This window comes from Gouania willdenowi (genome assembly GCF_900634775.1).
Source record: "Gouania willdenowi chromosome 24 unlocalized genomic scaffold, fGouWil2.1 scaffold_320_arrow_ctg1, whole genome shotgun sequence".
Lineage (NCBI taxonomy): Eukaryota > Metazoa > Chordata > Actinopteri > Blenniiformes > Gobiesocidae > Gouania > Gouania willdenowi.
In genome coordinates, this window is record NW_021144848.1 from 3,061,068 (window position 1) to 3,079,052 (window position 17,985).

The window sequence follows — 17,985 nt, forward strand, 5'->3', positions numbered from 1 at the left end:
TATTAATCACACACTATATTATTTAATTAATTATATATTCATTATTATTATTATTATTGTTGTTGTTAACATTGTTATTATGTTCCAACACGTGTTCCTAATGTTTTGGCTGCACATTCAACTTCCGTTCCCACGTTCCTCAAACGCCTCATTAGCATACTGTCGTGTGATTGGTGATTAGTGTGATCATTGCAGTGAAGCCCCGCCCCCTCCCCGGTGTCTCTCTCCGCAGTGTTTCAGTGTGTCAGTGTCAGTGTGTAGGAAGCTACGGACCGTCTGTGGGGCTGTGAGTAGACTGGGAACCGAACCCTGAACCTTCCCCCGGTGCTGCTGGAGTAGTTTGGATCTAACTTCACTCTTTACGGAACTTTACTAGTAATAATGGAGTCTGTGAGAAAGTGGAGCCCTCAGCAAGTGTCCGAGTGGATGAGAGGTGAGATTATATATATACACACACACACACACACACACTCTATATATAATAGTGTTATTATTTTATTATTATTATTATATTATGTAATTATAATTATTATTACTACTATTAGTATTACTATAATTACTCTAAATATGGAACGCAATCACTCTGTGTGAATGGTACCATGCTATCCTCCTCGACTGTCGGTTAGTCAGGCAGTGCTCTGGAGTGGTTTAGATCTTATCTCTCTGACAGGACCTAATGTGTTTCGCTGGGAGTCTGCAAGTTAAGATCCCTCCCCGTTACGTGTGGTGTTCCTCAGGGATCCGTCCTGGGCCCTGCCCTTTTTATCACATACATGCTTCCACTTGGTCGTGTCATTATCAGACACAACTTGTTGTTTATTGTTATACTACATCATGTGATCCATCAGAACTGCCCCCATCTCCTCCACGGCCCTCCCATGTGTTGATGCTTGTTTTGAGGGGATAAAGTCATGGATGAGCAACAACTTCCTCCAGCTCAACAGAAGTGAAACTGAGGCACTAGTTGTTGGCACCCTTCACCAGATCATCAGATCACCAACTCCTCCATATCCCAGCTGTCCTTCAATGGTCAGGTCATTGCTCTCTCCTCCTCATAACCAACTTTAGCGTCAGGTTTGATCAACAACTCACCTTTGACGACCACATAAAAACCTCTCGTTCTCCCACCTCCGTTCACTCCTCACCACTCTGTCTTTGTCTCCTCAACACTGGATTACTGTAATGGACTTTTTACTGGGATCACCTCCAAAAACATTCAAAGATTACAGTACATTCAGAACAGTGCTGCAAGAATCCTCATGCAAGTACGTAAGTATGATCACATCACTCCCATTCCATACTCCCTCCACTGGCTCCCAGTCCCCCTCTGTATTCAGTACAAAACTCTCCTTCTCACCCATAAATGTATCAGTGACCATGGTCCATCATACCTACAAGAACTCCAAAGCTCCACCCACACCCTGAGATCATCCAGCGGCTGGCTCCTCCAGGTCCCCTCCACTAAGCTCTGAACCATGGGGGATAGAACCTTTTGTTCAGTGGCACCCCAGCTCTGGAATAGTCACCCTGTGGAGCTCAGAGGAACGCAGCGTCTGGACTTATATAAAACTAAAGACATATTTATTTAAGAAAGCTTTTAAGTGTTAAATGTGTTGTTTTATTGTGTTTTTAAATGTAGCACTTTGAGATTCATTGGAATCAAAAGTGCATTATAGATTAAATCTATTATTATTATTATTATTATTATTATTATTATTATTATTATATAAGGCCTATGCTACAAATGTAGGCAATTATATCCTGGATTAATCTCTGTTAGCAGGCTTCAACAAACCAAACATTCCCAGTGAGAGAGAAGCTGTCCTACGAAAGTCGATAACAACAGGCTAATTTAAGCCAAGTGTTTTCAGCCTCGGTACGTGTGCGTCAATGGAGAACCTGGCAGAGCAAGCGTCTTTACAGGAGGAACGGTTTATAAATAAATATAATTAATATAAATCCATGATGACAGTGAAGAGCAACAGTGTTAGTGCAGCACACACCAGGAGGCGGAGCTTTTATACTCGCTCAGATCTGATCCACTTCATAACTTGGTCCCGGCCTGGTTAGGTGTTGCTTAAGGTTAAAATTATGAATAATTCAAACCTATAATTCAGACTAAAAACAACCCTGTTGTTATCGGTCCATCAGATATAAATCTCTATCTTTCCTAAATGATGTCATTGGTAAATGAAAGGATTGCATCGATGTCTAAATATTCTCTCTCCTGTCAGATCAGATCCATACAGTGATGTGTTCACACATCATCTTTTAATGGATAGCTCGCTTTCTAAGAGATCTGATTGGTCAGGAGGCGGGACTTTAGCACTCATTCTGATCCTAGCCAGAGCAAAACCTGCTCCTGACCAGGTTAGTCGTTCAGCCTAAGTTCCCATGGTGTATTAGCTCCGTAAGAGGTAATCTAGCTTCGTAACATAGACCCTTAGATTTTACGTTTACCTGCGATTGACTGACGCCCTGTCCAGGGTGTACCCCACCTATAGCACCAAGTGTTAGCCGGAGATTGGCAGACCCCCGCAACTCTGTAAAACAGGAACCAGCAGGTCTGAAAAATGGATGGATGGATTTAAGACCTCTGAGATCCAGAAATGAAGCTCTGCTGAAATGTCTTGTGCAAGATAAACAATGGCTCAGCGCTATTTTTCCTTAAACTCAGACAAAACGGAGATGCTGGTGAGTGCTCCTGATGATGTCATTCCAGGGATTCACCAGTATCTGAGCGACCTGAGTTTGTCTAATAAAACAAACCTTAGAAATCTAGACATTATCTTAGAGCATCACTCAAAACTACTAACAAGGAAGTGTTTTTACAACTGAGGAAAATCTCTGAACTTAGAACAATTGTGTCCAGAGATGATGTTGAAATGATTATCTCTGCCTTTGATTCTTCTGGTTTAAACTACTGTAACAGTTGATGTTGTTGTCTAAACAAAAAGGAGCTGTGTCGTCTTCAGCAGGTGAGGTGAGGTCACTGACTCACACAAACAGAAGAACTCATATTACTCCCTTCATAACAGCCTTTCATTGGCTCTCAGTCACTTTTCATTTACATTTTAAAATCCTGGTGCTGACCTTCAGAGCGTTGCATGGTCAGGCTCCTCCCTCCTACAGTACAGACTTGTTGTGTCCTTGTACCCCCTCTCAGAGGCTGAGGTCTCTGGATCAGAACCTGCTCATGGTCCCTCGTACTCGTTTCAGGACCAGAGGAGATCGCTCCTTTCAGGCCGTCACGCCAATGCTCTAGAACGATCTTCCTTGTGTTCACTTGATTCTGTTGATGTTTTTAAGAACAAACTGAAAACCTATTTGTTTCAGAAAGCGTTTTAATTCCAGTGGATTAAGACTTGTTTTATGAACATCATGTTTTGTGACTGTAAATGTACTTTTTATTTTTATTGTAATTTTGTGAAGCACTTTGTGACTTCTCTGTCTGTGAAAGTTGCTATACAAATAAACATTACTTACTTACTTACTTACAATGAATTTTACATTTAACATTTAGATTTAGTTTTAACATTTAGGTTTAGTTTTAACATTTACATTTCAATGTAATATTTAGATTTTAGATTTAGATTTAACATTGACATTGTAATTTTCACAAGAAAACTAAATATCACAAATTTCTGAAACTTTGTTTTAAATTTGGTCAAAAGTAACATCAAAGATTGTGTTTATTTAATCATGTGCAACATTACAATCTGTGCCCCATAATATGATAATAAGTGCGCGTGTGCGTGTGCGTGTGTGCGTGTGCGTGCGCGTGCGCGTGTGCGTGCGCGTGTGTGTGTGTGTGTGCGCGTGCGCGTGTGCGTGTGTGTGTGAGAGTAAAAACAGGCAGATCCACTAACTGATCAGGTTTTAATGAGTGTTGGATGAGCTCCAGCTGAGACTCACAGTGAATAATAATATAGTTCACATCATAGTCAGTTTATTTATGTCAATTTGTGCATTTGTTTTAAGTCAAACTGCACAAAATCATCCTTTGAAACATCAGAGCTGAACAATGAGACATGTTTAACCTTTAACCTCCTCCTGCATTAAAACGTCTCTCACTTTATATATTTTACTATATTACATATAAAGTCTCTCCAACAGTGGGTGGAGTTCCCGACGTGTGGACAGACATTTGGTTTCGGCCTATGGTTCTGATGGTTCTGATGGTTCTGATGGTTCTGATGGTTCTGATGGTTCTGATGGTTCTGATGGTTCTGTCACAGCTGGGATGTGAGCTAATTATTCACAGAAAATTACCAGTTAATCGCTTTTGTTGCACTCCAAACAATGCTGAACCTTTCTCAATTTATGAGTTCCTGATAGGGATGTCCTGATACAACTTTTTCACTTCCAATACAATACCGATATTGCAACTTTGCGTATCTGACCGATACCGATATCGATACGATAAGATAACACAAATCATACATACTTAAATTAATACCTCTTTTTATAGTGTAGAATGCTAGAAAAGGCTTGATCATGTGATGTCACTCAAACAGAGAACAATAGTCAACAACAGTAGAGATGAGAAAAACTCAGCTATTTATTATTAACCAATTGGTTACATACATTTTAACCTTCAACATAATATCTACAGTATTTTACAATTGAATAAATATAATATAATATAATATATTTCAGAGATTTTAGATGCAGTCGGATAAAATCTGATATTCATTTTCAGGCTGATATTGGATCGATATTTGATATCAATATCGGATCAGGACACCCCTAGTTCCTGGTAAACCTATAATATTGATACATAGAGCACAACACAATAAACAGGAGAACCAGAGGAGAAGTCGTTGCTGTGCTTCGTGGGCGTTAATTTAGTTTAAATAAAAACACTGGATGGAAAAATAAAGCTCAGTTGTGTGAAAATTGTTAGAGAAAGAGTTTGTGGATCAGTGGAGCTCTGTTTGCCTCAGCTAGCACCTCAATGCTAAACATGTAGCAGCTAGCACCTCAATGCTAACATGTAGCAGCTAGTATCTCAATGCTAACATGTAGCAGCTAGTATCTCAATGCTAACATGTAGCAGCTAGTATCTCAATGCTAACATGTAGCAGCTAGTATCTCAATGCTAACATGTAGCAGCTAGCACCTCAATGCTAAACATATAGCAGCTAGCACCTCAATACTAAACATGTAGCAGCTAGCACCTCAATGCTAAACATGTAACAGCTAGTATCTCAATGCTAACATGTAGCAGCTCGCACCTCAATGCTAAAATGTATCAGCTAACACCTCAGTGCTAACACGTATCAGCTAGCACCTCAATGCTAGCATGTATCAGCTAGCACCTCAATGCTAACATGTATCCGCTAACACCTCAATGCTAATATGTAGCAACTAACACCTCAATGCTAACATGTAGCAGCTAACACCTCAATGCTAACATGTAGCAGCTAGCACCTCAATGCTAACATGTAGCAGCTAGCACCTCAATGCTAACATGTAACAGCTAGCAGGGACAATGGTCCTAGTGGAGCAGACAGTGTCTCCAATCCACACTGACACTCAGACAGGGTTCAGAACCAATAATAAATCCATGAGTGACAAATGAACAAAGTCAGTGATAAATGATTGTAGTGACAGTAGACCACTCTGTGGTAGAGGATGTGGGCGGGGCTAGAAGTGCTGCTACAGATAGCATTCAGATAGCAAATTCATCATCTTCATCAGTTGCTCTGTTTATTTCATGATATCCATAAATATTCTATCTATTTTACACTGTTCAATTTATACTTCTCTGGAATGTTCTGTTTTTTTATTTTAATACACGAACACATTTGTTTTAGAAAGTTTACAAAAAACCAGAAAAGCATGAATATATCTTAGTTAAATGTAAGTTAGTGCTTTGTGAACATTGCAATCTTATATTATTTCCATCACTCAGTGATGGAAATATAAACATTTTTATTTAAACATTTCTTGTGTTGTGCTCTGTGCATCAGTATTATTGGTATACCAGGAACTTGTGATGTGAGAAAGGTTTCACGCTGTTTGAAGTAAAAAAAAAAAAAAAAAAAAAGCGACTCACTGCATTATTTTATTTTTTATTGCGTTATTTTTCAGTAATAATTAATCGCAATTAAGGCGATTAAGTCCCAGCCCTAGTTTAAACACTTTACTGCTGTCACTGCACAGCTTTTATTTCTCTCATTTAGAAACTCCAGGACAGTGACCCTGATCTGGTATTTACAGTGTTTCTGAACTGCTGCCTGCGGCTGTTAGCAGACAGGGTGTGTGTGTGTGTGTGTGTGTGTGTGTGTGTGTGTGTGTGTGTGTGTGTGTGTGTGTGTGTGTGTGTGTGTGTGTGTGTGTGTGTGTGTGTGTGTGTGTGTGTGTGTGTGTGTGTGTGTGTGTGTGTGTGTGTGTGTGTGTGTGTGTGTGTGTGTGTGGAATGCGAGCGACTTCATAAATAAAAACACAGAGATCGTGCGGAGAAAATTAAAATGTTTGAAATGAAGCAGAACTTAATAAATGTACCTGTAGTCAGTGTCAACTGCTGCTCTATAAAATAGATCTATAATAGCAGAGCTTTGTCCTTGTAGAGCAGCAGGAGGAAAACGGCTCGTCTGTGACTGAGGGACGGGGGTCGATGTCTTAGACGGGTGTTGTGAACCGATCTGTGACCAGACAAGATGGAGGCCCCTATGTCACACTTGTTTGTAGCATCTTTAAAGTCGACTCGTCTACCTGCATGGATCTATTCCACCATGTGTAGATCATTCATGACTTGGCAGTCACCAGCTAGCATGACCACCAAAACTCACAAAACAGCAGAGACACAAAAACTGACATCAAAAATAGTTTTTACTTCATCTATTATTATAATCAGAAATCAGCACACACACAGGATGCTGATTGGCCGAGGGGGGTGGATGATAACAACACACAAGCCACGCCCATTTCTCCTGTAGTGTGTGGCGCGTTCTGTGAGGTGTGAACCAGTGAACGTGTGGAAATAACCTTCGTGCCGTAGAACCGGCCCGTCACCATGTGTCAGCTCACCTGTCACAGGAGAATGTGGACGTGTCTATACACGCAGATCTGTAGATGTTTACTGATCAGTTTATGACACACACACACCTTAGATACACTATAGATACACATATAAAGAATAGATCTGTTTGTGACGTTGAACTTAAACTGAGTTTTCATTCATTTCACATTTGAAAGCTTAAACTTTACAAACATTGTGTTTGTGTTCATAGAATTGTCACAGACGTGTCACAGGATAAAATGAGCACAAAACAAACCCTAACACCTGTAACTGTAACGTGTCTAACTGTAAAAGTGATGAGTTCAGCGTAAAGAGAAGGATGAAGAGTTTCAGTCGTAGCTATGGTTTCCTCACTAACCAGTAACTGTTCCCATTGATCCTATCGGTTCTACTGGTTCCCATTGGTCTCAGTGGTTCCCATTAGTCCCAGTGGTTCCCATTGGTCCCCAATGGTTCTCATTGGTCCCAGTGGTTCCCATTGGTCCCCAATGGTTCTCATTGGTCCCCATTGGTTCTCATTGGTCCCCATTGGTTCTCATTGGTCCCAGTGGTTCCCATTGGTCTCAGTGGTTCCCATTAGTCCCAGTGGTTCCCATTAGTCCCCATTGGTTCTCATTGGTCCCATTGGTCCCCAATGGTTCTCATTGGTCCCCATTGGTTCTCATTGGTCCCAGTGGTTCCCATTGGTCTCAGTGGTTCCCATTAGTCCCAGTGGTTCCCATTAGTCCCCATTGGTTCTCATTGGTCCCATTGGTCCCCATTGGTTCCCATTGGTTTCCATTGGTCCCCATTGGTTCTCATTGGTCCCAGTGGTTCCCATTAGTCCCAGTGGTTCCCATTGGTCCCATTGGTTCCCATTAGTCCCATTGGTTCTCATTGGTCCCAGTGGTTCCCATTAGTCCCAGTGGTTCCCATTGGTCTCAGTGGTTCCCATTGGTCTCAGTGGTTCCCATTGGTCCCCATTGGTTCTCATTGGTCCCATTGGTCCCCATTGGTTCCCATTGGTTTCCATTGGTCCCCATTGGTTCTCATTGGTCCCAGTGGTTCCCATTAGTCCCAGTGGTTCCCATTGGTCCCATTGGTTCCCATTAGTCCCATTGGTTCTCATTGGTCCCAGTGGTTCCCATTAGTCCCAGTGGTTCCCATTGGTCTCAGTGGTTCCCATTGGTCCCCATTGGTTCCCATTGGTCCCCATTGGTTCTCATTGGTCCCAGTGCTTCCCATTAGTCCCAGTGGTTCCCATTGGTCTCAGTGGTTCCCATTGGTCCCCATTGGTTCCCATTGGTCCCCATTGGTCTCATTGGTCCCCATTGGTTCTCATTGGTCCCAGTGGTTGCCATTGGTCCCATGAGGCCTGACAGAGGAATGTTGGGCGTGTGCGTTGACCATCTGTCGCTGAGCGTGTCGGGCTGAACACAAACAGGAGTCGGGCGTTTTTAATGACCACATGTTGTCTCAGTTGTTTTCTCTCCCACTCACACCAGCAGCTGCTGAGTGAGCAGCATTTGGTGGAAGGGGGCGGAGCCTCTTTGAAGCTGGAGAGAACCAATAAAACCAGTGGATTTCACTGGAAACTCATCAGCGCTCAAAATGACAAGCAAAACACTCAATAACATTACATTACGTTACATTACATTTTCAGTTATTCATGTTAAATTATAATTCAGTTATGATTACATCATTTATCAGCATTTTTTCCAATTCCAATTTTATTACAATTACGTTCTCAATTACTAAAGTTCAATTACAATTAATCACAATTACTGAGCCTGAAATAAATAACCTAATAAAAGTGAACCTTCCTCTTGTGTTAGCTTTCTGTTAGCATCTCTAACGCTAACGCGTCCTAAATCATTTGTAAAATACATTAAAAACTAATATCTATCATCTAATTTATTTCCTATATATTGATTACCTTGTTCGTCTTCATAATCAATGAAAATATACATTTTGATATTTTTTAAATGGTGAAATGTGGGAAAGCTTGATATGAAACATATTTTAATAATCGGTAACTACATACGTGTAGAACTGTACATACAACTGTAACATGGTTCCAGAGTTTTTAAATAATTATTTTTCAATTACAATTTAAGTTGATTACGACAGCAACATATTTTTAAAATGACAATTACAATTAAGCCATAATTTTATATCAATTACGTGATTACAATTCTAATTGACACCAACCCTGGTTGTAAGTGTGGAGAGACTACACGCTGCTGCATTAATACATCCCCTTCAAAATAAAAGCACAGGACTTTAAAAGGTTTGCTGACTTTGCTAAAATGAATTCCTTAATTGACTTCTATTAAAGTCATTTAACAAGTCACTTTGAAATTATTTCATAATTTATATTATAGATTATAATTATTTTATAATTTCAAAGTGATTCAAACACTTTGAAATTATAAAAAAGGCTTTTTGAATAAAGTTATGTTTGAAAAATGACTTTACACAAAAGGAAATGAGTAAAATATGAAAGTAAACATATGAAACTGGTATCAAAGACTGGTGAAGTTTGGTACCAGGAAACAGACAGACCCTACATATCAGTGATTCTCAACTGGTGGGTCGAACTTTACTGGGTGGGTCGCGGACCCATACTTAATGTCTGTCATATTGGACTTGTCTTTTATTTTGAAACAAGGAGATCTTGGCCTGACTGGTGTTTTGGTCAAACTGGTGTTCATTTTAACTAGTGACTAATTCATTTTTTAGCACAACCCGCTAACACCATCCTCAGTCACCAGTAGACACCATCACCAGTTAATTGAAAACATAAAGTCTTAAATAAAAACTGTGGGAACTCTTTGATCTCGCGGCCACGCTGCTGCTGTTTGCTGAGGTCAGAGGTCAAAGGTCAGAGGTCAGGGTCGGACACAGTGAGGCGCCGCTACAGCCGGACGCATCTCGCTGAGTCACTGTGAATAAAGGAGAATTCATGACATTTAAGATTAAACCACCTCAAAGTCTGAGGTTTTAAACTAAACTTTGCTCTGATTGGTTCATTCTGGTGCTTAGACTCAGAATTATGTGTTTTAATTATAACAAAATCATTGTAAAATAATGAGAATATATGACGAATATTGTCCAATTATACGACACTTGTTATATTAATTTTCACTTCTCTGAAAAAAAAACTTTATAGTCGACAACAAAACAAAATGAAAAAGAATAACTATGCAGTTGCTACGTGCGAAGCTAACCAAACATGTGGGACTGATTGCTACTTGCAAAGCTAACCAATTAAGTAAGACTGGTGGTGGGTACATGCTAAGCTAACCTAAAAATGTGGGACTGGTGGCTACTTCTATGCTAACCAACCATGTGGGACTGGTCGCTACGTACTAAGCTAACCCAATCATGTGGGACTGGTGGCTATATGCTAAGCTAACCAAACATGTAGGATTGGTCGCTACTTGCTAAGCTAACCAAAACATGGGGGACAGGTGGGTACATGCTAAGCTAACCAATCATGTGGGACTGGTTGCTACGTTCTATGCTAACCTAAACAAGTGAGATCGGTGGCTACTTTCAATGCTAACCAATCATGTGGGACTGGTGACTACGTGCTAAGCTAGCCAAACATTTGGGACTGGTTGTTGCATACTAAGCTAACCCAAACATGTGGGACTTGGCGCTACATGCTAAGCTAACCTAAACAAGTGGGACTGGTTGCTATATGCTAAGCTAACCCAATGATGCGAGACTGGTCTCTGAACATGAATCAGCCGCTGCACAGACTGTCAGAGTAAACACTGAAAGATGATTTTAATCTTTCCAGTTAAACAGCTGCCTGTGTGATATTTAGTGACACACACACACACACACACACACACGCACGCACGCACGCACACACACACACACACACACACACACACACACACACACACACACACACACACACACACACACACACACACACACACACACACACACAGTTTCCACTCACAGCTGAGTTTCTGTTGTTACGCTCTGTTCGGGTTTAACAGCAAACAAACACTGCTGAGTAAACAGCTTCATATTGACTCTCACTGATGATCCGTCACACACACACACACACACACACACACACACACACACACACACACACACACACACACACACACACACACACACACACACGCTGAAACTAGTGGTTCTCAGGTTCTTAAACTTTTCAGACCGTGACCCTTCAAAATAAAGGTCCCAGAGAGCAGGGACCCCCACTGTAGCTGAAGGTGGTTGAACACAGACATGAACATTGAAGAACAGTCATGTGGAGACAGGACCATCTATAAGGGGGAATAAAGGAGAGAGATTTTTGGGGTCCATCCATAAAGTCAGTAAAATGATGGTCTATTGTTCTATGAATCTGTGATAACCACATTTATTTATTCATCTGAATAATATCCACTGTTATCCAGGAACGTTTATTATTATTATAGTCATCTTAAAGATGGAAATCCTGGTTTTAATCACAAATAAAATAGGTTAAAAGTGACCAAAAATGGTAAAAAATGTGGTGAAATGGGATTTTAAAAACCACAGAAATTGGTTAAAAGTTGCAAATTAGAGTTGATAAAAACAGACAGAAAAAGTGGTAAAAAGGGTTTAAAATGTAAATATTGGAACAATTAGTTTAAACTGGCAATAACGGTCATGAATGTGGTTAAATTGGCAAAAATAAGCACGAATGAAATATGGTGAAAAGTGACAATAATGGGTCAACATATGTGACATTAGGTATAAAGTGGTAGAAATGGTTTATAAGTGCTGAACATGTCTGGAAAGTAAAGAAAATGTGTAGAAAAGACATTGAAATGTAATGTAGAAGTGTCAGAAATAGGAGAAATGTAGCAAAAATACTTTAAAAGGAGCAAAAATATGGCAATAAAAAGAATGGAAATAGGTTAAAATATGGAAAGTTTGGTGTAGTTGCAGAAAAAGGGTAAAAATAAGCAAAAATTTGCTCATTATTAAGAAAAAAATCTTAGTTTTTTGAAGGCATCTGGCGACCCCCCTCCCATGGATGAGAACCACTGACCTAAATACTCAGCGCTACCACTCTTAATTTACATCTGTAGTCCATGAGCATTGATTGAACTTTTGGATTTCTAATTTCTTTTATTATCTACTCTTTGAAATCAGTGAGCCCTTAATTTTCTCAGCATTTACACTCTGTGACTGTATCTGACACTTCCTGTGTGTGTGTGTGTGTAGGTCTGGATGATGCCCTACAGCCCTACATCTCGTTCTTCCTCCAGCACCAGGTGAACGGGGAGCAGCTGCTCTCTCTGACCCCCCAGGACCTCCTCTCTCTGGGCGTGTCTAAGGTGGGACACCAGGAGCTGGTCCTGGAGGCCGTGGACCTGCTCTGCGCTCTGGTCAGTCGCTCTCACTCACACGTGCACACACGTCACATGATCTGAACCTTTGGAGCCACAAAGCTCTGAAGGAAGGTATTTTAATCCAGTAAACTACAGGCTGTGCTTTGTTCTCCACTGTGAGCATTACAATCATTATTAGTTATTATTGGGCTGATGAAATCCTTTTAATCTCATCTCGACCCATAACTAAACACCTGCTATAACCAGCAAGATTATTATTGGATTTATACATTTTATTTATTTATTTCAACATTTATACTTGTTTTTAAATGTCCACATTTACAAACATGTTACTTTTGACCACATTTACAGCATATTTGTGACATTTATGATTTTTTTGCTCTTAAAATATGTCAATGTTAAATATTAAATCTAAATCTAAATGTTACATATAAACCTAAATGTTAAATGTTACATCTAAATCTAAATGTTAAATATTTAATCTAAATCTTTACATTAAATGTAAATGCTAAATCTAAATGTTAATTCTAAAACTAAATGTAAAAAATCTGAATGTTACCTTTAAATCTAAATGTTAAATCTTGATCTAGATGTTAAATCTAAAATATTTTAGCTAATATGCTGTCAATGAGCCTTTATTTTGGTACTTCTGGTGAATTTGCCTATTAGCTAAATATTTATTGTTATTGTTATTATTATTATCATTATTGTTTTAGTATTTTTATTGTTATTAATATTTATAATAACAATAATAATAACTATATTAATTTGTATTTTGATTAGTTTTTGTTAGGTTTGAGTTTTGTGGTATAATGTTTAACTAAAAAAATGTACAAAATAAAAGATTAAAACATGAGAAATAGTCAAAAAATAAAGCTTTGACATTTATTCCACAACTGAGATATGAATAAAGTTATTAGATAAAAATTGATTAATACACAAATTACAATTTGAAATGATATACAACCATAACATTTTCGTGGAATAAAAGAACATTTTAAAAAAAGGAAGAAGTGAAAATGAATGAATGGATCTATTCCTCAGAACTTCGGCGTGGAGTCGGACCATCTGAAGACCCTGATGGGCAGGATGAGGAACGCTCACCACAGTTTGAGTGCAGCGGTCCAACAGCGCAGGAAAAACCCAGCGTACCACAACAAACTCTCCCACCAGCCGTCCAACGACTTCCTGACCGCGGTGGTGGAGCTGATCGCAGTCGCTAAGATGCTGCTGTCCTGGTTGGACAGGTAACCTTAGTTATTGCCCCGCCCCCTGGCATCCTGTGTGTGAGCGCTGAGTGAACGGCGTGTTCCGGAACACACAGTCACCAAAACCACTGAAGCATCCTGAAACAGTTTGTATGCCTCCCCAGCTGTTAGGGTTAGAATGGTCATCATGTTATCTGATGACTGATATATATTAAATTTTTTTTACACAAATTATTTTTATATATTGATATAAAAAATATTACTGTACATAGTAAAATAATATTCAAAAAATTAAATAAAAGTAAAAATATTAAATAAAAAATATATATATATATGCAGTCAATGAGCTTTTATTTTGCTACTTCTGGTGAATTTGCATATTAGCTAAATATTGTTTCACCAGTGACAATTAAATTTAACATTTAGATTTTGAATTAAGATTTAGATTTAACATCTAACATTTAGATTTAAGATTAAGATCAAGATCAAGATTTAGATTTAGATTTAACATTTAGATTTAATATTTATATTTAAATTTAATATTTAGATTAAACATTTACTTTCAGATTTTAATATTGACATTATATTTTTATGAGAAAAAAATATAAAAATTTCACCAAAAAAGTCCTGAGCATTTATAAACAAGGGAATATAAAGCGGCTGCTGCACAGCCTGTCAGAATAAAAGTGTTTAACATTTGTGAATAAAGTGTGAAATTATTATTTCATTTTTTTCTGGGACATGAAGCTTCCTAACGCTAGGTGATCAGCTGTGTTGTGTTTCCTCTCTCTGAAGCAGGACGTCTCTGACGGGAACCAACGACTTCAGCTCCACCAAAGGTCACATCATCCAGCTGTGCCTGGAGCTCACCTCCACCGTGCAGAAGGTAAGACATGGTTCACTCTCACTTTAAGAAAACAAACGTACAGGAGAACAATCTAACTGTGTGTGTGTGTGTGTGTGTGTGTGTAGGACTGCACTGTTTTCGAGATGGAGGAGAAGATCGTGGAGGTGGTGAGTTCAGGGACACACAGAGAGGATAATGAACATCACATGCACTCAGTGGTTTCCTCTTCCTCATCCTGTGATGTCCACTTTTGTTTGGTCAGCTTTGGCAGTGCACACTTCCTGCCTCAGATAACACTACTTCCTGTTGGTTCCCAGTCCTGGAACAATGTTTGGAGCTCACTTTGACCTCTGACCTCTGACGCTCCTGCTCAGACCTGCAGTATTAGTGTTTTAGATCAGCTGAGGAGAAGCAGCACTCGCACAGAGAGAACGTTTTGTCCTTTCTTTGGGTGTTTCAGTTCAACTGGTGATTGTTATAACTGGTGACTCATCGAGGTAGAAGTGAGGCTTAAATACTTTATTGTTCCTCCCAGCACGATGACGCTTTACATTTATTTACTGTACTTTTAACATCTTAATCACAACATAACATGGTCACTGATCGAAACAGAACAGCAGCTGTCTTAAAGGGATCTGATTTTTAGATCATTTAGTAGCTTTTTAGATCATTTAACAACTTTTTCAGTCACAATAACAACTTGTGCTACTTTTAGTTGCTCTAAAAAAACAGGAAAAGTTAAAGATGTCGATGTAAACTTCTTGTGTTTACAGAAAGAGAATAAAAACTGTCTGTGACCTGAAAATAATCTATGACCGCAGGTGGAGACAGTTCCAACTCTGAGGTTTGGTAGTAGACAATGAAGCGGAGAAGAAGAGCTCTCCTAAGGGACCTTTACTGTCCCTTAAACGGTCCGCTGACATGCTCTGGAGGAGGGAGATAGCGAGTGAATCATGGACTGTTGAAGGACTCCCACTAAAAAGACTTCTGTCCTCAGGGTTTGTGTCTCTCCAACAGTCTGTGATTTACTCTCCAACTTCAGCCACCAGAACGTGTCAGCACACTGTTTAAGGGAGGATAAAGGTCCCTTAGGAGAGTTCTTCTTCTCTGCTTCATTGTCTACCAAATAATAAATACTCAACTCTTTTTATCTTCTTTTTGTAAACAAAAGAGGTTTAAAACACAATGTTTCCTGTTTTTTAGATCATCTGAAAGCAGCACAAGTTTTCATCCTGACTGAAAAAGCTACTAAATGATAAAAAAAAACCCTTAGAGGCAGTGGGGCCGTGTGACATCATCAGTCACATGATTTCAAGATGGAGGAACACAGGCTGTAAAACTGTAAAGTAGTAACATTTTTAAAATGTAATTGAATGAATAATGTGTTTTGTTAGACATAGATCTACTAATAAGGACATTTAAAAGGTTTTAGGACACATTAGTAAAAACAGTAAAGAATCCTTTAACAACCACACACTGACACATTCAAACGTTCAAAAACATCAGTTCCAGCTTTAGATGGAATGTTTGAGGCTGTTTCGTTGCATCCTGAACTTTCCCAGAGGAAACTCGACTCTTTCCTGTTTCACTCCTGCTTTTTCTTAACTTCCTTCATGAGGTTTTCTGTTTTTTTCTCAGTCAAGAATTGTCTTCCTGGAAGGTTGTTGGTTAAATAAAACACCCAAAACAAAGACAGCGCATAGATATGGAAGTTTATGTTTTAAAAAATCAGTTTAAATGAAGCAGGAATGATTGGACAAAGAAATATTACAGAAGCAAAACTAAACCAAAAAACACAAACATCAGACTGGTCATCATGTTATCTTGTGACTATACTACAGTTTTATTCCTCCATTGGTGTTATGGTTTCACTAGTGATCGTGTTATCTTGTGACTGATTATTAGGAGGAAGTGTAAATGGTTGCGTACTTACTGTCATGTGATGAACGAGTGGTTCTGATTCATGTAAACAGACCAGGTGACAACATTTTTCTCTCATTTGTCCCCACTGCTCCTCAGGGATTGGTTAAATGCAGAGAACAAATTCATATATGTGTAACAACATATATGGTTATAATTATATGATATAATGATTTATAATGATGACCAGTTGAGCTGATACACCTGATAGTAGTGAGAGCATCAGTAATGAATGAATGAATGTGTTCTTCTGTGTGTGTTTCAGTCTCGAGCTCTGAACAGTATCTGTGAGAAGACGGTGCAGGAGATCTCTGACCCATCTAAAGTAGAGACGTCGTGTCTGGAAGAGGTTCTCATCAGCAACATCAAAGCTGGCGAGGGCCTGGTGAGAGATCAAAGGACACATTTCATCGTTTATGCGCAGAAGAAGAACAGAAGAATACTGATCTGACTTTGTTTCTCAGGGGATTTACATCAAATCTACATTTGAAGGCCTTCACGTCATCACAGGAACCACGGAGAATGTGAGTCTGCGGTGTTTGGGTTAGCTTAACACATTTGGGTTAGCTTAGCGTGTAGCAACCAGTATCACGTGGAGCCATTTTCTGTGTTCTCTGTGATTGGAGGCAGTAGTAGAGGTTAAAACCAGGCTGGTCCTAGAACAGAGCCCTGAGGGACTCCACATGTTCACAGTGCTCTGCTTGTTTGTTTCCTTCAGTCGCCCGCAGACAAAACCAAGAGGATTCACCCTGGAGATGAAGTCATTCAGGTCAACAAACAAACCGTGGTGAGTCTGAGGTGCATTTCAACAAGACGGAGAAGTTTAGATTTCCACCAAAATAATAGGCTGGTGTTTTTGTGTTTTTCTTGTTGTTTTGTTATTGTATTATGATTTATTTTGTGTATTTTCTGAATTTTTATTGACATGTTATGTGTTTTTGGAGTCAGCTTGTGCAGTTGTTTTGGTTTTTGTGTATTTTTATTGTCTTTTTGGTTTTGTTGTTGTGTTTTTGTTGTCATTTTGTTAAAAAAAATTACATGTTTTTTGTTCTTGGAATAATTTTGGGCCTATGCTACGAAGCTAGATAATTATATCCTGGATTAATCTCCATTAGCTGCCTTCAACTAACCAAACATTCCCTCTGTCTGACAACGGTTGATCACATCACGTTTATTTAAGCCAAGTGTTTTCAGCCTGGGTACGTGCTCGTTCACATGAAAGGGGTGGAGCTTGCAGTATCTGACCAATCACTACAATGGAGAACCTAGCAGAGTGAGCGTCTTTACAGGAGGAACAGCTTATTATATTAAATAAATATGATTTAAATCCATAATGACAGCGAAGAGCAACAGTGAATTAGTGCAGGGCACCAGGAGGGAATGCTGGCAGCGAATCGCTGATGCTGTGAATGCGTAAAATTATTTATGGTATTATTCCGGATGGGATAAATGAAAAGTAAAATTGGCAAGGAGACATGCACATCCCGGGCCTGAAACAGCGTGCTAGATCAAAAACAGCACATAGAAAAAACAACATAGATCTGCACTTGCAGCAGCCTGTGCGGGATGATAAACAGACAGCGCTCTGATCACTTTCCTTTCCAGAAAACACGTTTTTCTATTCAAGTAGACCTTTTTATCACAAACACA

The 17,985-nt window shown here is 39.2% G+C and overlaps 1 protein-coding gene across 2 annotated transcripts in view; it reads left to right on the forward strand.

Moving 5' to 3' along the window:
- Positions 1 to 235: 235 nt before the first annotated feature.
- The window catches only part of LOC114458200 (connector enhancer of kinase suppressor of ras 3-like), a 28,834-nt gene continuing 11,084 nt past the window's right edge, over positions 236 to 17,985 (forward strand). Inside the window, exons 1-8 of one of the 2 annotated variants that reach the window (XM_028440523.1) lie at positions 236 to 433; positions 12,233 to 12,396; positions 13,405 to 13,607; positions 14,364 to 14,454; positions 14,541 to 14,582; positions 16,601 to 16,720; positions 16,800 to 16,859; positions 17,054 to 17,122. In XM_028440523.1, coding sequence (XP_028296324.1) covers positions 382 to 433; positions 12,233 to 12,396; positions 13,405 to 13,607; positions 14,364 to 14,454; positions 14,541 to 14,582; positions 16,601 to 16,720; positions 16,800 to 16,859; positions 17,054 to 17,122 — 801 coding nt within the window. In that variant the 5' untranslated portion in view covers positions 236 to 381. The remainder of the gene's footprint in view (positions 434 to 12,232; positions 12,397 to 13,404; positions 13,608 to 14,363; positions 14,455 to 14,540; positions 14,583 to 16,600; positions 16,721 to 16,799; positions 16,860 to 17,053; positions 17,123 to 17,985) is intronic. The other variant, XM_028440524.1, reaches the window with a different exon arrangement.